This window comes from Aphelocoma coerulescens, chromosome 1A (genome assembly GCF_041296385.1).
Source record: "Aphelocoma coerulescens isolate FSJ_1873_10779 chromosome 1A, UR_Acoe_1.0, whole genome shotgun sequence".
Classification (NCBI taxonomy): domain Eukaryota; kingdom Metazoa; phylum Chordata; class Aves; order Passeriformes; family Corvidae; genus Aphelocoma; species Aphelocoma coerulescens.
Window position 1 is genome coordinate 33,912,810 of NC_091014.1, and position 23,070 is coordinate 33,935,879.

General features: G+C 35.8%; 1 protein-coding gene across 4 annotated transcripts in view; it reads left to right on the forward strand.

Annotated features, from left to right (window-relative positions):
* The window catches only part of MON2 (MON2 homolog, regulator of endosome-to-Golgi trafficking), a 65,892-nt gene that overhangs the window by 40,329 nt on the left and 2,493 nt on the right, over nt 1-23,070 (forward strand). For 2 of the 4 annotated variants that reach the window (XM_068998245.1, XM_068998261.1), the window contains exons 23-33: nt 2,425-2,587; nt 3,085-3,378; nt 4,048-4,246; nt 5,555-6,183; nt 10,089-10,232; nt 10,759-10,776; nt 11,043-11,171; nt 13,056-13,246; nt 19,969-20,029; nt 21,335-21,458; nt 22,245-22,452. In XM_068998245.1, the coding sequence (XP_068854346.1) occupies nt 2,425-2,587; nt 3,085-3,378; nt 4,048-4,246; nt 5,555-6,183; nt 10,089-10,232; nt 10,759-10,776; nt 11,043-11,171; nt 13,056-13,246; nt 19,969-20,029; nt 21,335-21,458; nt 22,245-22,452 (2,160 nt within the window). Of the gene's footprint in view, nt 1-2,424; nt 2,588-3,084; nt 3,379-4,047; nt 4,247-5,554; nt 6,184-10,088; nt 10,233-10,758; nt 10,777-11,042; nt 11,172-13,055; nt 13,247-16,099; nt 16,338-19,968; nt 20,030-21,334; nt 21,459-22,244; nt 22,453-23,070 lie in introns of those variants that run through there. The other 2 variants (XM_068998252.1, XM_068998269.1) reach the window with 2 other exon arrangements.

The following is a 23,070-nucleotide window of genomic DNA, read 5'->3' on the forward strand; positions in this document are numbered from 1 at the left end:
AGTCTTCTGGCCATATAAAAACCTCCTAAAGCCTCTTCAAATGCTTGAAGGATTTTGCTCTTGGACCAGCATTGTTTGCTCTGGTGGTAGTACATACCAAAATTCCCTAGGATTTTGGCATTCTTGGTTGTGAGCATCCTCTTTTTGGTAACTAAACTTGCTTTATTTGTTGTTTCCACACTTGGTGCAATGTGTTCCTGCATGCCTTTTGATTTTCATTGTTGTTAGTAATGGTTGAGAACCAACACAAATTCCTTCCCAAGACAGTCTTCAGATCCCATTAAATCTCAAACCCATATCTCACTGGCCGATACCTCAAGCTGTTACTAACATCTTGTGTTATATCATAGTCTCCTGCTACAATGCATATGGCATAATCTACTTCAACTACATAGCACTATTTGTCCACATCATATTAACTACAGTAGGAAAAAATTAAGCATGCTTCCTTCTCCTCGAGAAGGTACTTAATTTCTTACCTAAGTTACAGCTATGAGCACAAGATGCAGATACTATTATCGTACTTTAAATATTAACTCACTGACCACAAGACTTCCTTCACAAGTGTCTTGCCTCTGCGCAGTGAACATCCTGGATTCCAGGACAGAAATCTATTTACCTTCCTGCAGAACTTCTTTCCAGGCTGTTGCAAATACAGAAAATGCTGTTTTGAAAGCCATTGATACTTTGGTCACTTCTGGGTTGTACAGTACTAGCCTGCCAAGCAAAAGGAAGCCTGTCTTTGAAGACTTTTTCAGTGGAAAGCTTCTGTTTATTTTAAGCATAGATAAAGCCCTATACAATCTTAAGACTTTTCGCTAAGCTTAAGTTTCTTCTGTTTATAGTTACCATTTGTGGTTACCTATAACACCAACAGGTCTACAATTTGAAGAGTTTTATTGCTGTTGCTACTTGCATGAGGGGCTTCAACACCTTTCTTCAAACACAAAGCAGTGTGGGACATTAGTTGGGAAAAACTGTTTTGAATTTAACTTTTGAATTTAACTTTTTGAATTTAACAAATAAATTTGTAACTTTGCATTTGAAGTTTAGAAGGAGAGGTTACTTTCCCATTAACTAAATACTTCGAAGTGAGTAGTGGAATTGCACTATGATTTCCTGCTTCTTTCCCTTTTCTCTTAGAGTCCTTGAAGTTACATACCTTTGAAACTTTGTAGTGGAGGGGGAACTGCAGCAGTTTTGGGTCTGTTTCACTTTGTAGACTCCTGTAATGAGTATGGGGGAAAGTATTGCGTGAGCACATCCTGCATTGGTATAGTAATGATAAATACTTTGATCTTACATGGTAGGGTGGATGTTTCTCTGCAGTATGCATCATATTAGAGAATTATTAGTTATACCATTACTGTCCATGTGAAGTTTCTTGTGTCTTCCTCTGGTTTCTGTATTATATTGGCTCTTACAATACAGTGGAAATGACCCACCTCTGATTTTGATCTTGAATTAATCAGAAAAAAATCCTGCATTTGTAATTCTGAAATAGGTAATTGACATATCTATAGTCTGAAATTCTCTTCTGGGATTTATATCCTGAAGGACATCAAGTTTCTGTATTACAAAGATTTGAAATTATTTCTGTTATACATTGAACTTTGAAAAAACCCTGCAGTGAAATTTAAATGCAGCTTCCTTATTTTGTGTTATCTGCACTCCACCACTCCTTTTGATTCATTCATTTTGTCTATCACTAAACAAGATTTTAGTTGTAAATGGCCTTGCTGCTTCTGAGAACTCCTTCTTTCAAACCTTTTGTGTATTATAGTTTTATGTTTCTATTAAGAATCTAATTCAGAAGGCAAAGTAATGATTAAGGATCTATTTAATGGCAGATATTTTGAAAAGTTTTTGTCTGATATAATGTAGTATTGAAGCAAGTAAGACTACCGTTATGTTAGCATGCATCTTTCCTAATAAATAAAAACACATTTTGCCCATCTCTTTGGCATACTTGAGGTAATTTGTAACTGCTGATACAAGAAATTCTTCAGAACAGCTTACTCTTTGGAAGATTATCATGCCTAAATTAAGCTTTATTTTGTCCATTGTGGCTTTTTTATAGTGTTTTGGCTAACACATTTGAACTAACAAGTTTTAGAACTCTAAGACAGAGAAGCTGACTTCATTATATAAAATTAGCTAAGGACCACTGGAAAGTCTAAACTTCAAGTCCACTAGGTAGTTAACATGGAGTAAAATACTTCATTAGAATTTCAAGCTTCAACTTAAAGTTATATCTCAAAAAACCCATTTAAAATGGTGTAAATTCTTCTCAAAAACATTAATTTTTTTCTTTTTGTATTTAATAATGATGTTTCCTGTATTGTATTCAAAACATTTCTGTGCTCTTGAAGAAATGTGAAATGAATGTGTGTGTCTGCTTTGTTGTTATTTTGTTTTTTTAAGAGAGTCCTTAATACGGACTGCATTCCAATGTCTTCAGCTGGTTGTGACAGACTTCCTTCCTACAATGCCATGTACTTGTCTGCAGATAGTTGTTGAAGTTGCAGGAAGCTTTGGACTTCACAATCAAGAGCTAAATATTAGCTTAACTTCCATTGGTTTGCTGGTGAGTTTTTTATTAACCTACAGTGATGCTGCTTCTGGCTTTCATTTTTTTATTTTCTTTTTTTAATGAAAACTTACCTGTAGTCAGTTATACAAATGAAAGCCACAACCTAGCTTTTTGGGTTCTTACTGAACTCCCATGCTGTCATGTGGAATCATAGGTAAATTGAGTGAGCACGACTTACTTTTAATCTGCATGATTCCAGGCTTAAAGAAAAAAGAAAGAAGAAATAGAATTGCATTGTAACCATAGTCATCAGTATCTTATTTTTAATATGTGTTTTTTGTGCCCCCTATAACTGGGGCCTAAAATCTGAAAGAAGAGTAATTTTTGGACCTTGCAATATTTATGTGCTGATCTCATTTCAGTATAGGGAAATTAATATCTTGATGTACTTTGCAAAATACTTTCTGAAAATGAGGCAATTTATTTCATGATCACTAAGAGCATTACCCTATTTTTATTGTACAACACCATATGTCTTACTTATTTTGTAGTGGAATATTTCAGATTATTTTTTCCAAAGAGGTGAAATAATTGAAAAGGAGCTAAACAAAGAAGAAGCAGTGTTGCAAAAACAGGCAGAAGAAAAGGGAGTGATGCTGAACAGACCTTTTCATCCTGCATCACCATTTGACTGTCTTTGGTTATGCCTGTATGCCAAACTTGGAGAACTGTGTGTGGATCCCCGACCTGCAGTTAGAAAGAGCGCTGGGCAGACGTTGTTTTCTACTATTGGTGCTCATGGAACTTTACTGCAGCATTCAACGTGGCACACAGTAATATGGAAGGTATGATGTGTAAGCTTCCATTGAAGGTTTTGTAGAGTATTCATGTTTTAATAACCATTGACCATTCACCATTTAATAACTATTACCACTTTTAAAATACAAGCCACTTTTAAAATATAATGTTAATATCCTAATTTTTTTTTTTTTACTCAGAAGTTTGATAAAAAGATGGTTTCCTTCCTACAAGAATAAATGACTTACATTTTTTGAGAGAAAATGGAGATGTTTGAGGGTCATGTGATTGGGCTGATAGGGTATTAGATGGAGCCTTGCTTTGCATTCTGTTTTAAATCTTTCAAGAGGGTCTATCAAATGCTGTGTTCTAAGTCACAGTGATGTTTGTTGTGTTTTATGGAAACTTTAGGCTATATTTGAGCCTGCCTGTTGTAGGTGGGAAGTGTCTGAGACCCACTGGCATTAGTGTTCTCTTGGTGCTGACACTGTTCTCGGTGGGTTTGATTGTGCTATTTCCAGCCCTTCTCAAGTGATCATGGGTTGACTGATTGTTAATCTTGGCTGCTGCAGAGACTATTTTAGAACAAGGGAATTTTCAGTGACACAGTGACTGAAAGGATAATGAAAGAATTACTATTTTTTGTTGGTTTACTATGAATACAACTATGTTATTTGAAAAGTTGCATTTTTCCTCTTTTTTCCTGGCTATTACAGGTTTTATTTCACCTGTTGGATAGGGTTCGAGAATCTTCTACAACAGCTGACAAAGAGAAGATTGAATCAGGAGGAGGCAACATTCTCATTCATCATTCAAGAGATACAGCTGAGAAACAGTGGGCCGAGACATGGGTATTAACACTGGCTGGAGTTGCAAGAATATTTAACACTAGGAGATACTTACTGCAGCCTCTAGGTAAAATTTATAGACACAATGATAAACTTTCTGCTTTTGTGTGTTTTTTCAGTTAAAGTACTGGGCAAGAATCTTAATCTCAGCTCAAAAATGGTTTTTGTTGTCTCACCTCAAATGTTATGAAAATTATGGAGTTATTAATTCATGTTCCTTAGAGCCAAAAATTGTTACTACAGATTTCCTCTTCTGTATCACAGTACTTGAGATTAAATCTCAGTAGTCACAATTCAGTCCCAATTCTGGGTGCTAAATAGCTTTAAATTATAGTAGACTGATAACAATAATAATTTGTCTTTTCTTTGTTCTTGTCAGAACATGCTTTTCCTTTTGTCTTTCTAAGGGAATTCAACACTTGCCTGGAACTCTTCCATGGCATCAGTCAAATTTAACAGTACTCTTAGAATGTAAAGAGAACTGACCACTAAAGTCAGTGGAGTATTGAACATTTACATTGTTCAGCTGTATGTAGTAATATTTTACAATAGCTTAGTAATTTCTACAAGGAAAAAGTGTAAAAGGAATAGAGAATCTTTACAAAGAAAAGTCCTCATTAGATTAATGTAGCTTCACCATCCCATAGTATTCAATTAATATATAATAACTGGATATAAGTTGTGTTTTATTTAATTTTGGTCATTTGTGATACAGGTATCAACATATTAACAACTAGTAAGTGTATTAGTCATTTGCAGAAATGTGGTAGAATTTAAGCTATATTAAACTTGAGTTAAAACTGAATAAAAAAATTAGAGCTACTTTAATTATTCAAACCCTTGTAATTAATAATATAGAAAATTAAAGGTTAAGGCTAAATTTAATGAAAAACTCAAACGCCTCAAATGAAATCTTTCCAAAGTACAATTATCAGAGCATTTTAAAATCAATTCTTTATTAAATACATTGCATAAGTATGGATTTGGCCCTTAATTCTTTATGTGTGTTTAACCCTTCTTGAAATCAACATCTGGTATGTAAAAGAACAAATCTGTTTCACTATACTGAATGAAGAAAACGTATTTTACTGGTGTGGGATGTGGTATGTGATCTTTTTGCTAGCAAATTTAGCATGAACATAGGTATGTTGTTTCATTCTTCATATTTATGTGTTTCTCTGTCACATTCATTTTTTCAGGTTATGGTTGAATTGATATAAAAGTCATTCAAGTTGCCACCTAATCTCTTGAAATTTCTGTGTATTGAGTAACAAGTACATGAGCAGCCTTTTAGAGAGGCAGGGTGGGTGGGAATGGGAATAGGAAGCAAGTTCCAAATTGATGTTTCTTCCTTCCTCTCTCTTTTTTTAAATAGGAGACTTTTCCCAAGCCTGGGATGTTCTTCTTGATCACATCCAATCAGCAGCACTTAGCAAAAATAATGAAGTTTCCTTGGCTGCTCTGAAAAGCTTCCAGGAGATCCTACAAATTGTTTCTCCTGTTCGAGACTCTGAGAAGCCTGAGACACCACCTGCCATCAATGTTTCTGTACCTTTGGTGGTAGGGACAACAACTGCCACTAGTCTTGGCCGATCATTCATGAGAACTGACTCCATAGGAGAAAGAATAGGAAGATACAATGGATCTGAACCTCCTGTAATAACAGATGAGATTGAAGATTTGAATCTTTGGTGGGCAGCCTGGAACAGCTGGTACAGGATTGGTTCAGAAAGTACAAGGCCTCCAATTACTTGTGATAAATTGACTTTCATTCCCAGCCAGCCTTTCCTTACAGCTTTAATTCAAATATTCCCAGCTCTTTACCAACACATCAAAACTGGTTTCAGCATGGATGATCTCCAAAAGCTGGGTGTCATATTGCATGGTGCTGTTTCAGTTCCAATCAGTTCAGATGCTTCCCCTTTCATCCTTCCATCTTACACTGAAGCAGTTTTGACAAGTTTACAGGAAGCAGTGCTTACAGCTTTAGATGTTTTACAAAAGGTAATAATGCAACTTTTAGTGTGTGAAAGGTAAACTACAGTGTGTCCTACTTCTTCTCTATAGAGCTACAGTGTGGTGATTTAAACATGATGTTTTAACTTATTTATAACTGCACAGTGTATTGTATTATAACAATCAGATCTCCATTCCTGCTGCAAAATAGATGTTCTGCATTGAAAGGAATGGTGTAATTTTTATAAAATGCATTTTTGCTTGATTGCAGAAGTACCTTAAGTGTTGTGCTGTGTTTGTAGCCATTTACTTGTCCATCTAATATTGAAGTACTGTTGATGTTGATATTGAAGATCTGTACATGGAGGTGGGGGAACAGTCCCACAAAAAGTATTCCTATTTGATGTCCAGGTGCTGCCATGAACAAAGTCTAGAAGAACAGTGATCATGAGAACTTCCAGTTTACACAAAGCATAAAATATAGAAGGCTCTCTGGCAGATTACCTACATTCTTGCCTCTTATTAATCAGTTATTTAAGGAAAATGCTGCATCTCTGCTTAAGAAATTCTTACTATAGAACTCATCCTCAAAGAGCACCCTTCATGCAAATGAATCTATAAACAACAAATGAGGGTGCTCTTTTTCTGGAAAGCTGAAAAACCAGGAAAGAGTACTGCTTGCTTCTTTCTTTTTGCAGTTGTGAAATCTCCTTGCAAAATTCAGTGCTCGTTCACAAAACTTATTTGTTCAAAATAAGCAGAGTTGATAATGAATGAGATCATGTATTTATATTAAGCACTACTTTTAAAAAAACAATCCCCCAAAAAAGTTACTTGGGAAGTGCCAGAATTAAAATACCCACTTGACCTGACTTCATTCCCTTTGGGCTTTCATGTTATGACTACTTTGCCTAACTATGTGGTCATACTTCCCCCCTGCTGCTGTCAGTATTCTGCCCCATTTAGCTCATAGAACACGTGGTGGCTACCAAATGAGCAGCAATTCAGTGTTTTGTTTTCTTTTTTTGCTTAGTATGGGCTGATTTATCTCAAGCAAGGCAGGATCATTATCTTGCAGCCATTAGTTTAGTTACTGGTTTTAAGAAATACTCATTCATGTATTTTGAAAATAGAGGTATAAGAATAGCATCATAAAAAGGCTTGGGTTGGAAGGAACCTTAAAGATCATCTAGTTCCAACCATCCCTGCCATGGAAATATTATGGAGTAAATTACTTTGTTTGAACTTCAATTTGGTTTGCTTGGATAGAAGCTGGTATTAAATCTCAGTTTTGTATGTGGGTATATAAATAACATGACGTTTTAAAACCAGTCGTGTCTACTACATTTTCATCCTTTTCCAGTCAGGCTTGACCCTTTTTTATCCTCCCTTTTCCAGCAGCTCAGTCCTGCCCAAATCCTGTTTTCCCCATTTGATCAGTCCATCTATTTGTTATGATCCTTTTTAAACCCAGAAAAGCAAAGCAAGCTAAGTCTCTGTGCATAAACGGGAAGGAACTCAGAAGGTTCAAAATATTCCCAGAAACGAGATTAAAACCAAACGAGATTAGGTGTTGATGCCAAAAAATTGATGTATTTTATTTAAGAGTAGAGAGGCAAAGAGAAGGGAAAGAGAAGAATAGGAAAAGAAGTGTGCGTGGTGGGCTGGGGGGAACAGGGAGAGGTGACAGGGGTTAGGTGGAAGCATATCACCCATCCAAGGGTCCCGATGACATCTCGTTGCTCCCCTCCATCTGATCTGCTGGTGGTGAGGGTCCCCCATTGCTGCCATGGCCACACCACCACACGCTCCCACATGTCACCACACCACGCACCAAAGAGTACAGAATCCCGTGGATTAATACACACTTTGGGCCAGGTGGGAAAACCCACGTGTCTCCCCTTGCCAGGGGCCAACTTGACACTGTCCCTTGCAACACTGAGGGTCTGTTGCATCATCTCTGGTGCAGGGTCTGGGGACCCCTTTGAGGGGGGCCCCTTTGATGGGCCATGTCACCCCTTCTGCTGTGGATAAGCTTTCCCCCCTTCCCCAGTGAGGACCCCTCAGCTGGGCTCCTCTGCACAGTGGAGGATGGGCAGTCACTGCACCTCTGACCAGTGGCTTTTCCAAGATACCCAAAGCCTCCCCTCCCTCCACCCCTTGGTTCGAGGGTCTGTTCGAGCCTGGCAGCTGATAGCCCTGGGGCTGTGGTCTCCACCTTGGAGGTGTTAAGCCTGTGCTCCGTGAATGTCCCCAGCCCTGAGTTGTTACTTTATCTTCATCAGCGAGCAGTGTAAGGCCTCAGTCAGGGCCTCATTCAGGATGCAGTGGTCTTCTCTGCAGCTGCTGTAATACAGTTGTAAAAGTCCTTTAAGAAAATGTTTAAATCATGAACTATAATATTTCAGTCTCTGACACTATTCATCTCAGATTTTTCTATTTGTTAGTCTCCTTATCCAGATGATCTTAGTTTCTAAAGGCTGCAGGCATTAGGGCTTTTCAAAGAAGGGGTTACCAGAGTTTTTAACATGAGGAAAAACTGCGCATTTTTATACTCTTGTTCTTATCAAGATGTTAAACTGTTGTAGCTGAAGGTTTCTAAACAATAACAAACGCAGTAACTCCGCATGAGAAAGCAAGACATCTCCCCTTCCCCACTCCCAGTGTCAGCGGGTTACCATCGCATTTACAAGCATTTGCAAATACCGACTTCCATAAGATGGTACCTCAAACCTCCCATCTCACCTATGCTTATGTTACTAACACAACAGCACTGAAGTTCCTAAAAGCATTAGTTAAAGTATTTTCGGACATGAGTAAGTTCTGTGAAGTTGCATGATTGCTCCTCTTGACTGTATAAACAGTCCAGTTCACATGGCAAGGCAGCCAGCCAGTGCTGATGTGAAGCAAAGGCCATCTGTCAGATGGTTTTGCTTTAGGCCAGAGTACCTTCTTCCTCTCTTGAAATCAATTGATACTCTCAGGAATACACACAGAAGCATTAAAGAAGAGTATGTAAATATTTGCAGTCTTTGAAATAAAACACATCTCTGTGTTTGCGTGTAGGATCAGGTCCTTTGCTGATACAGGAAGGCCTGAATCAGTTCTGATTTTCTCAGAAGTTGTGGGACAACTTTGCGTTTTGAATAGGATAAAAAAACCGTAACATTTTTCAGACTGACCCCTGACTAGTTGAATAAAGGTATTTTATAATGTGATTCCACTAACAAAGGACATTGCAACTCAAGAACATGCATACAGAAAGGAGCTTTGGGTCTCCTTTCGGGCTTCATCTGTTGAGCCCATTTTACAGCCTTTGTTTTGTTTTTTGTTGTCTTTTTATTTTTCATTAGAACTCGTCTTCTAGTCTTTTACTGCTGTAGTATACAGGGGTTTTGGGGTTTTTTGACAGTATAAGTACACTGTTCCTGAAATGTTTTACATTTTAAAGCAAGATTATGAGTTTCAGCTATACCAAATCATATAATTCTCATTTTATTTACATTCCTTTCTATAAGACATTCTTTTAACTACTTTTTGAAGCCTTCTATGATTTACTTCTGAGATTTAAATGTTTATTGAAGTAGAACTTAAAGATGATATGGGTGAGATCTATATACAAGACTTATATAATACATCTTATTTTACTGACATGTCAAAGCCGAGTTTGTGAAGAAAAGATATCTTTTATTGGATGAGATAGCTGTCTTTACTGAACTGGGTATCTTGCCACTTTATTTAATTTTTATTTATTTAATTTTATTTATTTAATTTTATTTAACAAAATTTAATTTCCTTAAACTGTTGGAATTGTACACTGTCTTCCATACAGCATGACTCTTGCATAGTCTTATATGGGGATTTTTCTGTAGGAGTTCTTTGTACTGATGCAGGTGTTGAAAGCAAAAGCTCAAGAAATATATGTTAAACTTCTGTATTTTCTTTTGATAAAGGCTATATGTGTGGGCTCAGAAGGTATGCAGATAATGTATCCTGCAATCTTTGACCAACTGCTGGCCTTTGTAGAATTTTCCTGCAAGCCTCCACAGTATGGACAGCTTGAAACAAAGCACATTGCAAATGCAAAGTATAATCAGGTAATTAGTAAGAAATCTCACTTGTTTCACTTGGCTGGTTAATCCAATTCATCTTAAGATATAGGTTGTTCAGCAAGATGCATTTGTTCAATCTGTAAAAACTTAACTGTGCATGTCGTGTAGTAAGTTTTTTCTACATGCTTTTGTTATCTTCTTTTACTCCCTTTGCATTCTTCTTTACTTTTATACTTTGTATTCCTTCACGTAGGAAAGGTCTAGCTTGGACACCAGGCAAATGTGTCTGAATTTGTACATGAATTAATCTAGAATAATTTGTCCTACAAGAGGTACTAAATTTAACACAAAGACATTATAATTTTGAATGGACAAAATTACCTCAAGCTTCAGATTTTTGAATTGCACGTGCTGTAAAGAAATGGAACGTGTTCAGTAATTCTGTTTATCTGTGTACACTGCTGTTCACTAAGCATGAGCATCTGATTCAGTGTAATCAAAGAGGTAACTATTATGTATGTATTAATTCTTCTTATTCTGTTTGTCCTGCAACACAATGGAATCACACTAGATACAACTATTTGCACCGGTGAGTTAAATTTCCTTAAAGATTGTCCTAATGTAGTTGTCTTGCTTAGACTGCAACATTTCTCCTACTTAAATGTACTTTACTTCAATGTAGAGTACATTTTCATAGCCAGACTACATTGTATTTGCAGTTTTGTTGCTTGGACCATATTCTTAGCAAACCTTGCATGCATTAAACCAAGAGTTCAATGCAAAACATACACTTTCTGTTCCTTAATTAATATGTTTTCATGTATAATTTAGTAATTTACTAATTTCCTTTCCTAGGCGGAATGGGTGGCATTGAATTACGTACCATTTGCAGAGAGATCACTGGAAGTTGTGGTGGACTTATACCAAAAGACAGCTTGCCATAAAGCTGTGGTAACAGAGAAGGTTCTTCAGAACATTATTAAGGTAAAAGTTTGACCTGCATGTGCTCTGAATTTAATGAGCTTATATTGAAAATCATGAGTTTTATTTTCAGCTAGTGTTGACAAACGCTTTCTGGTAGTTTGTAGTAAACAGATTGATATTTTATGAAGATGAGCAGTGGGGGATAATTTCTTTTGGAAGGCTGTTGATTAGACTTTGTGTATTGTTCTTAGCTGGGTAATGTCAGCATCAGTATTTCAGTGTTAAGATAAAAATCAACAAATGTGTTAGGCCACAAAATTTTCATCTTTGGAAGTGTTAGCACCTGAATGTGGTAAGTAGGCCTCTTAGTAAATATGGCACTGAAGGCCAAAGACCAGTTTCTGTACACTGGCATATATACTTCAGGGGCACGTGCTCTATTACTTTTGATTTGTTTTAAATTACTTAATGTGTCAATGCAGCTATGAAATGTTAAAGGTGAGCAAATGTACCTTTAGGGTGAAATTGTCAAATGCTTCACTTTTTTTGACCATTCCATTTCAGCAAAAAATTTTAGTAAATAGTAGAAGTAATAGTAAATGTTCGGAAAATAAAAATGTATATGACCTAGCTTGTTTGCAATGACTTGGCTGCCATCAGGATTTTCCTGTATAGAAATTTAGAAACCTGAATGTTAAAGCAGATGAATTAAAGCAGGTGATACTATTTGAAATCTGTTATGAATTAAATATATGTATTTCAAAGTTAATGCAGTTGTTTTCCACTTCTGTTTTAATGGCATTGGTAAAACTGATAGAAATACCCCTTTTCTGTAACATTTGCAGTTATATAATATATATAATATAATCTATTGCAATATATGAAAATGCTTTTAAATTTATTTTTCATGTCTCTAAAGCCCATGTTGATTTTGGAATTAGATTTGACACATATGACCAATAGCAGCAGAAAAAAAATACTCTGTTTATCTCTAGGGTGAGATTCTACCTGTCATAATTTTTTGCCATAGAGTTAATTATAATTGACATCCTCATTAGAGTCAGAGTGAGTCTTTCCTCCCTTTGCTTTCCTCAAATCAGATACTGCACTAAAAGCATGGGGGACATACATATAGTACCTGAATTTAGTCACTATGTATTTGAAATGTCAAGTAAATAATTGCTTTTCCAAGATAACTTACTATCAGGTTCTAAGTCACTTTGACTAACAATACTAAAAGGAATGCATATATGTGTAAATAGTTCATATGCCTAATGTTTTCAAATTTATAAATGACTTTATTTTATAGATAGTGAAGATGACTTTCTATCTAAAAGGCTTAAAATTTGCTGTGTTTTCGTCTGCTTTACATTTGATTTGTATTGAAGCCTTTATCTTAGAATTTCACTAACTGTTCTTACTTTCAAATTTGATGTGGTTTAACAGTCAATAATGTCCAGATTTCTCCTAGTGTTTATGTATATAGTTCAACTTTACTAGGAAAAGTCTAAATTCAATGAGGCTTTTTTTTACTGTGGAAGCACTTGGAATGGCTTTATAGGAATGGGACTGAATTCTCCAGAATACACTGATGATAGACTGCCTGCCGTCTCTTAGATGTTAGGAAAGCCCATTTGTCAGACTTAGCAGAAATGGTGGATGGCAATACAGAAAAAGAAAATTAGTGTGTGATTTCATGGTGGAATTAATAATGAATCAATTTCTTCTTCTAACCTTGTACTTGGCTGCAGACCTGTGCAGCTGGTATATGATAAATCATCCTCAGGATTACATTTGTAGAAGGCCATCTCATATACTAGCTGAAAAGACAGGGATGTGTACTACCATCTGTGACAGTGTCTTCCAAGATCTTGTGCAGAAACTTGCTGTAATCTTAGATTTGTCTGTGCAACTATAAATTTTGTTTTGACTTTCATTTTGCAGACACTAAGAATACCCCTCAGTCTGAAGTACTCCTGTCCTTCTGAAAGCACATGGAAGCTAGCTGTGTCCTCTCTTCTCAAAGTTCTCTCCATTGGACTACCTGTTGCAAGACAGCATGCATCATCTGGAAAATTTGACAGTATGTGGCCAGAGCTAGCAAACACTTTTGAAGACTTTTTATTCACAAAAAGGTAAACGCTATTTCCTTTTTTTTAATTATTTTTAAAGGGAAATTCTTATAAGTAATTTGTTCACTATATGTGTCAGTAGAGGTATTTGATATCTGAAGATTATTTAATGAGTGATGGAGAGAAGGTAACCAGTCTGTCTACTTCAAAAAGCTATACTTTTAGAAAGTAATAGCAAAAGCTTCAATCAAAAGGTGAAGCATAAGAGCAAGCAAGAGCTCAGCTGAACTCTCAATATAAGGCACAGTCTTTCTGAACAGGACTGGGAGCTCTGTATGGACTCCCAAGGACATTTATTGTAGATTTGATAAAGAGTTGCTGATATGTACTCAATTTGTTCCTTTCTTCACTTTGAACAGAATTGCAACAGTATTTTTCTAATTAAGGTGAACAGCATTAACTATATATATTTCTCCTGAGTTCCATCTTGAAATACTCCACTTACTATGAATTTTTGAAAATTATTTCATATACTGCTGTTCACTTTGCTTTTGTTTCTACCTAAGATAAATTGACTGCACCTTAATAATTAACCACACTTTATTTATGATACTTTATGAAAAAGGTAGCTAATAATCATATTTATGACTATAAAGATGGACAGATTCCTCTCAAGAATGGAACACATTCTCAATTTCCAATGGGCAGGTTGAGAAAGTCCAGAAGTGAAAAGTAGTAATAATCAGAGACAGACAATTTAATCGTTGAATCATAGAATGGTTTGAGTTGGAAGGAATGTTAAAGATCATCTAGTTCCAAACCCCCTGCCATGGGCAGGACACCCTCCACTAGGCCAGCTTGCTCAGAGCCCCATCCAGCCTGGCCTTGGATCTATTTATTTGTTCAACCAAAGGAATATATCATTAGCAAAACATTATCAATTTTCATAATATAGTAAAAGCTTGCTTCAGAGAAGAATTTTTTTTGTCCCTTGGCAATGGGTAAAAATCTATTTCAGTACAGCAAAAATTATCTAGGTTAAACACTAAGGAAACCTTTTACTCTAAGGAAGGTTAGGTATTTTAGACAACTGCTTAGAAGTGGTATGGAATTTCCATCTTCTGTAAACATCTGTGGGCAAGCATCTTTCAGGAGTACTTTAAGTATATCTAATAGTGTTTTAGAATAAAGAACATGGTGGAACATGAAAAATTAAATTCCCTGATTTTCAGTGTATATGCTGATTTCAGTAACAAATGAATCTTTCTTTTTAACAGAGAACAGTAAGGCTCCTCAGTGCTTTACACTAATATGCTGTGTGTTTAGTTTTGAAACACACAAAAGTCAGCAACCAAACACAGCTGTATTTACTAATGATGGATAAATAGCAGCTTGCCCAAAACAAACAAAAAATAAATACCAATGAAAATTTATTTTAGAGACACATCCATTAGTGAAAATGTGTGTAATAATGAATGGGTTTGGAATAGCATCAATAGGATTATATGGCAATCAGGTGAAAAACCTTCCTATTGTCTTTTCATTTATTTGAAAGAAAATTCTATTAAATAGGAGGACCTTCAAGTAGAAAAGATCACCATGATGGATTAAAAGACACTTCAGTCAGTCATCCAAGTTTTTATTTTATGCTTCACTGTTTCTTTCATGTAAAATAATCTTTGCAGTATCTTGCTTGGTTTTGTTTTTAGCTGCAGTTAGTATTCCTGCTTCCATTCTGAGACAGGCAGTCCACATCAGTTAATGCCCTATAATCTATATCATTGTTGGGCTTACAGAATTAAAATGAAGGTTTTTCAGGTTATTGTAGAAGAATGTATGTTCCCTTAAAAGTTGCTTTGGGAATACATATTACTATTTGCTGTAATTTAATTATTCCTAAATATTTGCAAAGCAAATGAAACCATTCCATTTTGCATGTTCTTAGCTGACCAAGGCTGGTACTGCTACAGTTTTTTGGTATTAATTGTTCATAAATCCAGGGAAGTAAAATTATCACAGCTCTTTGGTGTAATTCAGGATAATCCCCTATCATCTTCATTACCTTTTTGGTCAAATATATTGTGGGGTTTTTTTAATTTACAGTGAGTGATTTATACTTTACTTGAATATTATTTCAACCATAGAAATTTCATCTTAATGTGTTGCTTGCTAGAAACTATTACTCTTTATGTTAATTCTAATACCTTTTGCCATTTGTCACACATGGGCAAATATTCTCTGGAGGTAGAAGAAAAATAGTACTTGTGTGAATATTTATGATGCCTGATGATGTCTGTCTTAAGTCTTGTTTTACCTCTTTAGCAACCAGAGTGTACACTATAACTTTACATACAAAACGTGGTTTAGAGAAAATTTTTTCATCATAATTAAAAGTGTCCTTAGAAAAGTGTAGCAAACTTTTCTTTCACCTAGAAACTTTAAGGTTCAAAATAATTAAAAACACTAAAAATAGGCTGGTATTTTATAGAACCACATGGCTACAACAAGAAAATTTGACCTGTTACTATAATTAATGCCCATTATCATTATGCTTTCCAGGCTTGTTGTGAGTAGATGGATTTTGCTTACGTAGTTGTATGTTGTGTGGCTACAGACTGTCTGGTTTGGGGTTGCTTTTTTTTACCTGCCTTATGTTAATCTTTTTCTAAATAGCAGTTTGCCTTCCAAGAGTATGGTTCCCCTACATACAGTTAGAGCCCTGTCCCTTGGTAGTTTTAGGATAGATAACCTTTCTGTTCTCTCTATCAGCCTGAGCCTTGTGCTCCTAAAAAAAATTAAAGCTGAAAAGGGAGTACATCTTCCTCATGCCAGTAGTCAGGACAATTGTAATAGCAGTCATTTCTCCTTTTCTTCATCCACTTTGTTCTCCTCCTCCTCCCCATATTGCTACTGAAGCGTGTCTCTCTCGCTGTGATGCAAGGAGGGCTCTAGAGATAGCTGTGGAAGTTCCCCACGTTGAGGTAATTCTCTTCCGATTTTCTTTGCTTAAATCTTTCTGCACTCTGTGCAAGATGCTATGAAACTACCCTTAGCAAGTAAGGCAACCTGCCCCTTTTGGTTTGAAATTTGCGAAATTGTGTCTTCTAGTGGTTTATAATTGCAGTTTGCTCAGTCTCTTGAATTTGTAGTTGTTCCACTTGTAAGGAAATTGAATTCAGAATTTTCAAATTTAGTGTGTTCTTTCAATTTTTTTTGGTAATTCTTATAGAAAACATATGTTAGTCATAGTGGTGCCTTATTCCAAGGCAATTTGAGAGAATTTATTCACTGTTTTGAAAGTAACAGCCAAAATTTATTGCTGAGTTGAGGTGCATGTCAACCTTCAGGTTGCAGGGGAAGGCGACGAGAATGTACTTTCCAACTATCCATGTTGGTCCTCTATTTACGGCCAGCCAGGTGGTATAGAACTGTTTTTGGTGTGTTTCCTGACTTATTTATATTAACAATGAGTTGTGTTTTTTTAAACTTTTGGTACTACTTGGACTTTTGTCCATATCACCAAAATCAATTAACCGAGCCACAGCTGAGGAGAATGCTCTTAGTTAGATTCATGACTTGTAAACTTGAATTGGTTTTAGTAGCCCTGCTGAACCTGACCAAGTGGCTTTACTGCAGCTGAGAGTCAGGTAATCTCTGGTGGCTTTCCAACTTGCAAATGTGTCATGCAGGACAGGGAGGTTATTAAGTTATGTGCAGGAGTGTACAAATTGACTAAAGCCAGCATGGAATGAAAAGGTTCTGAAGCACAAAGAGTTTGGGAAATGCAGTTCAGTTGACTCCCCAAGAGGCTGACAGTGAGACAGAGTAACCCCATTACTATGGTGTCTGGATTTTTAGCATTCTCTAACATGTCACCCCTTGTGACAGGAATAGTTAGATATATACAGTTAGACCTGAATATGGTTAGAACTGAAAATTTACTTTCTTATGCTGGCGTTCTGTAATTTTTTCTAAGCTCTTTGTTTCAAGTAAACCAGAACTTTATCTCACAAAAACCCCTTACTTTTCTTCCTTCGTTCTTGATACATTGTCATACTCCACACTTTCCACTATTAAATGTTTTAGATGTCCTGTGCTATTGTCTGTCCAGGCTTTATGCAAAGCTAGGTAAATTACTTCCTTTTGTACCTTCTCTTCAAATCTTTATTCTCCAAGCCTGACTTAGCACTGCTGGATGGTTCTAAATATGAAACATCTGCATCTCTGCAAGACTCACAAAAGCCTTAATGCAGTCAGTCCTTTGAGCAACACTGCATAACAGATTTGATTAGTTTATCTCCTTTAGCTTTGTTCATTAAAATATGCCAGTGCACTTTGTCTTATTTTTGTATGCATGTTCTCCCAGTTTCCACCTGGCTGAGCATTGGGTAGAAAGATGAAACTATTTCACTGATGTTCTAAGTTTTTAACCAATATTTCAAACATTTTTCTAGTTCAACTCATAACCCTTCTAGTCACTGTGGTCCTAGAAACCATATGTGTAGATAGCCTAATATTGCTTCTGGCAGTGAAACTGAGTTGGCACTGATTAGACAAGAGGTCACTGTAATTTGAACCCTTAAATTAAAGCTCTGTGAATAACTGTATTTAAGATAGTGAACCTCTTCTGCAGGATGCCACCTCTATCTTTCGGATAGGAACAATTGCAAGCCAGCTGTGGGGCTAAATGAGAGGGGATACTCGTTGTTTAAAATGTACAAAGCACAGCAGAAATGGTCTCTGCAGCTTTGTACAAGAAATTTCAAATATAGCCCAGAGAGCCTAGGTAAATGAAAAAGGAAAATATTACTGTCGTAGAGAATTAACAACTTCCAAGATAGAAGTTTCAGCTTTTAAAATTTTTTTAAAGCAAGCTACAGCTGAGGAGACTCAATAATCTTGATTTTTGTCATAAATCAAAATGACAATTAAAATTAATACATTTCATATAACTTAATTTACACAAAATTGTCTTCTAGTAAGAAGTAAGAAGCTGGTCTGTTTATTATTTCATATTGTTCTTCTTTCCCAGAGGCTTTCATAGAAGCATGTCAAGCCATTATATACAATAAAATTCAACAAATGTGTGTGTGTAGATATCTATATATATAGATATAGATATAGATATAATTTATTAGAGCAGAAGTCTATGCTCACATGAGGGAATTAAATCAATACTTTCCCAAAAGATGCTTCTGAACAGAGTGCTGTGCACAGCAGGACTCTGGGTGGTTGTTAGGTTTTTGCTCTTGGCTCTGAAGCCCTCACTGTTCAGTGGGCAGGGGCTGGGAGCTCTGTACTGGGGAAGGTTGCTGCATCACACTCTTACCTTTCCTGGCTCTTGACCCTTCAGTACGGTTTGGATATGTTGTGCCAGAGCACCAAAGTATTTTGCCCCTAGATAGATGTATCCATATAGACACCTTACAAAATCTATTTACTTGGGAATAATTTGCTACATGAACAAATACGTACCCTAATTGTAGTATATAAGATAGATCAGATATGGATGACTGGGCAGAAAGATCTTAACATGTCTTTAAGTAAACCTCAGCTCAGCGAGTCATAAATTAGGAAGTGTCAGAGTGAAATCTTCCCTTGTATTTCAACATGACCTGCATTTCTATGTATCATACTAGCTTACATTACTGTTTAAAGGTTTTGCATAGTTAACAGCTCTGTGTGTTAGAAAAGCTACTGACTGAACAACTACTTAATATTTTATTTTATTCTATGTTTTCAACATAAAATTCCAAACTTCCTGACTGCTTAATACACAACCCAGTAATAAATACAATATTTCATATTTTATTCTTTGTGGTTTGTTCTAGTCACACATGTAACACTTGTCTGTTTCAAGATAAATTGATCTAGACTTCATCTACATGAAGTCTCTTTGAGGAGCAGAGATATATTTATTTTTCAAGCAGATACATTGGTACATACATAATACATTCATAATTGTCCAAACTGAAAATTAGCTGTAGCTGTGAAGACTGATCTTCCAGTGTGTTATGCTAAGCACTCAGAAGAGGGGGAAGAAAAAAGCCTATCTCGGAAAAATCATATTTGTCTTGGTCAGCAACATACAGGAACACTGAAAGAAAAAATCATGCAAAATAAAACAAAACATCTGTCAGCTAAACTAACCAGATTTGAATGAGATTTCAAAACCTTCAGGGTTCTTAAACTTTCTTTAAAATTGGCAATGGGATGGAGAAGACAGGCCCAGATGAGTACCGTTATGAGGACAAGATTGGCACAAGTTCACGTCCTATACTGGGCAGCTGCCTTGCCTGTGAGCATGTGCTTAGCTCTGATTCAACAGAGTCTGTTGAATCGCTTCTGAACATTTCACCTGAAAATAAATAAAGAGCGCCAGAAAGTTCTAAATTTCTTCAGAACTATGGTTTATAAAATGGGTTTTTCTTTTAATAAAATTCATTAAGAATGAGAACATATACATAATTTCAGTTAGCAGGGGAAAAGGACATGGTAATGTCCCATTAATGAAAAGTTTTTCATTAATGTAGAGGAAAATGTAAAATTAAAAAAAATTTTTACAGATGAACTGCTGAAACTCAAAAGTATTTTTCTTGCATAGTGAGTGAAAAAAATAGGTTGGTCAAAGCCCCCGTCCAACCTGGCCTTGTGATCATTAATCATTACCATATAATATTACCAACTTGATGCATGTAATAAGTGTAAATGTAATGTGTTTTCCCATACTTACCTCCTTACACATGATGTAAATTTAAAGTATAATGCACTATGTTTATTTTTAGTACACCTCCTGATAATCTCTCAATTCAAGAATTTCAGAAGAATGAGAGTATTGATGTTGAGGTAAGGAGCTTTTAACAAATATACTATTGCAAGTAACAAGTTAGTGACATTGACAAGTTGCATTCGGTTCTGAAATAATTTTTTGAAAAGTTACCCTCTCATTACTTTTTCTGTGATATTGTTTTCATTTTTGAAAACAAGACAGGAAATTCATAGGCCCAGAATTCAGCTGCTTCAGGGTGATGCAAAAAGTAGGAAGTGGGGTGCCACAAACTGCTTCTTTTCCTCTCATCTTCAAAACAGTGTAGAGTGACTAAGCCAGAATGTGTTTCTGCCTCTAACTCATTATGTGATCCTTACTATTATGTTATTGCTGAGCATTTACACAGGTATTGTAGACCACAGAGAAAGCTGACAATTAAACATAAAAGGAGTGCTTTCTGCATTGAGAGGGCGATCAGCAAAAATTCATTTTTTCTTAGACATTGTTGCCCTTAAAATGTGTTCTCAATACTGAGAACCTTTGGCATAAATGAAGAAATTATGTGTTGTTCGTGCAGCACAAAGATCGCTGTAATTGTAAAGAGAAAATGTTTGGTTTCATAAGGCCGAAGAAAATTATGAGAAGATGACACTTGAACTGAGGAGCAACTTGTCCCCTTTAACTCCAGGGCAAAGAAATGTGGCAGAACAGAGATTAGGGATACAAAACAAAAGGAGTTGCAGAGAAGACGTGGCAGTATCTCTGGTTTCATCACCGTCATCTTTCCAGAGGGGTGGCTGGAACACAAAGATATCCAGATGAAAAATGGGAGCAGTTCTGCCTGCAGTGAGCAGAATTCTCAAATTTAATGGATTAATTTATGGAGACGTAAACCCACTTTGTTCCTGAATGGGAGCATCAAGACAAGGATGGAGAGCATTTCTGTTAATGTGTATTGCCTTAAGCTTGTTTAGATAATTAACACACTTGTTCTGCTTTGCAGATGTCACATTGTTAGGGATGTGGTATGTGTGTTAATGTCATAGTGAGGGTATTGAGTTGCGGTTAAGGGAGAGAGAGATTCCTCATGTTAGATTTTCTCTTTTCAAAACCATAAATTCGATTTGAAGACTACATTTCAAATGTCATTTGAAATCTGATCAGAAACTCTGGCAGAAGTGGTGGGGGGAAAGGTTTATTATTTCAAGTTAATTGTCCCATGCAAGACCACACTTTTGGACATATCTGCATATTTCAAATGCTAGCAATAGAAGATTTTGTGAAGTCTAATTAGGCCTTTCTCTCTTGTTAAATGTTTCTTCATACTAGATTTACAATTTGAGTATTTAGAAAACCAATATAATATATGTAATTTATTTTAGGTGGTGCAGCTTATCAGCACAGAGATACTGCCATATGCTAATTTTATTCCTAAGGAATTTGTTGGTCAAATAATGACTATGCTCAATAAAGGCTCAATACATTCTCAGTCATCCTCCTTTACAGGTATGGTACCTGAATGACAAAAAATACAGTCTTTAAATCTACTAGAAAATAATTAAAATGTTGAGAGTACTTACTATAATAAAGACTTGAAGTTCCCTGGCACAAATTCAGTATAGACCATTTGATATCTAACATTTTTTGTAAACTATATTTTGTGGAAGTTGCCAAGCTTTCCTTGCAATTTTTAAAAAATTACTTCCTTACTGCTTGGACCTTATAATATATAATATTTTAATTGTGTTACTTTCTACATAGTTTATTTTCCTTTGTGCCAGTTCTAGCAATCATTTCAGACAATTGTAAGACAGACATAATATCCTGTTCTTAAAAACTAAATGACCTTAGTGTAACTATATGGTGTACCTAACCAGATACCTTCTCTGCCTTTAAGACAAAACATTTCTAGGGATTTTTGAAAAGATGAAAAAACTGGACATAAACCATTACATAGAAAAATACTTGAATTGTACAGTACGAAATATGAGTACTTACAATGTAGGACTGGGTTTGCTGTTTTTAGATTATTTCATGTATTTTATAGTTAAAGCAATGTCAGGTACATGACATGTTACTGAGAATGTGGCAGAATGAATTTCTTGGTTTTGGAACTATTGTGATTTTTGCACAGTCATTTTTTCTTAGAACGTATTCTTATTGTTTGTTCTCATCACTGTTAATATTTTTTAATACTAGAGAAGTGATAACCTTTTCTCAACTTATAATAAACTGATTGAAATGCAGCATCATGCACACTGCACAATTAAATGCATCATTTTACTTCGACAGAAGCCGAAATAGATATTCGAATGAGAGAGGAGTTTTCTAAGGTGTGTTTTGAAACACTGCTCCAATTTTCATTCAGTAATAAAGTCACAACTCCTCAAGAAGGCTACATCTCTAGAATGGCACTTTCTGTGCTCTTGAAAAGGTCACAGGATGTATTGCATCGCTACATAGAAGATGAGAGATTGAGTGGCAAATGTCCTCTTCCACGGTATGTGCGTTGTCTTTAGAAAGTAAAGGTATTACCAGGACTTTAGGAGAAGAAGTTTGCATTCAAAATATCACTTAGTCATGAAAAAAATGAGGGGTGTGGGAGATAATGAAATTTAAAAGGCAGGGAAATCTTTATGGGGAAGATATTTCAAACAAAATTGCTGGTACCAAATTTTTTTTTAAAAACCTTCAAGTAGCAGTGGTCATGGTCTGTGCTGTTACATTTTCAGTTACTGAAACAATGTTTCTGATCTCTCTAGCATAATATTTCTGAAATCGGATTTCCTTTTATTCCCAGTAGAGCTATTTGTAGTTTCTAAATTAAGAGGTGGGTAGAATATCCTCAAAAATGCGATAAAACATCCAAACAGCAATATTGTGAATCATTACTCAAGTAATTGTTCTTGAAATGGAAAAATTGACTGAAATACTAAGAAATTCTTTAAAATGGGAACTTACTTGAAATTTGCTTGACTTTTGAAGGTTTTTGATCATGAATGTGGAAAATTATTATCTTTCTGTTAGCCTTATCACTTCCCCTGATATGAGTGTTTTCAGATTGAGATTTGTATGGTGTTACTGTTTCCAGTATCACAGCTAAAGCTGTCCTCACTGA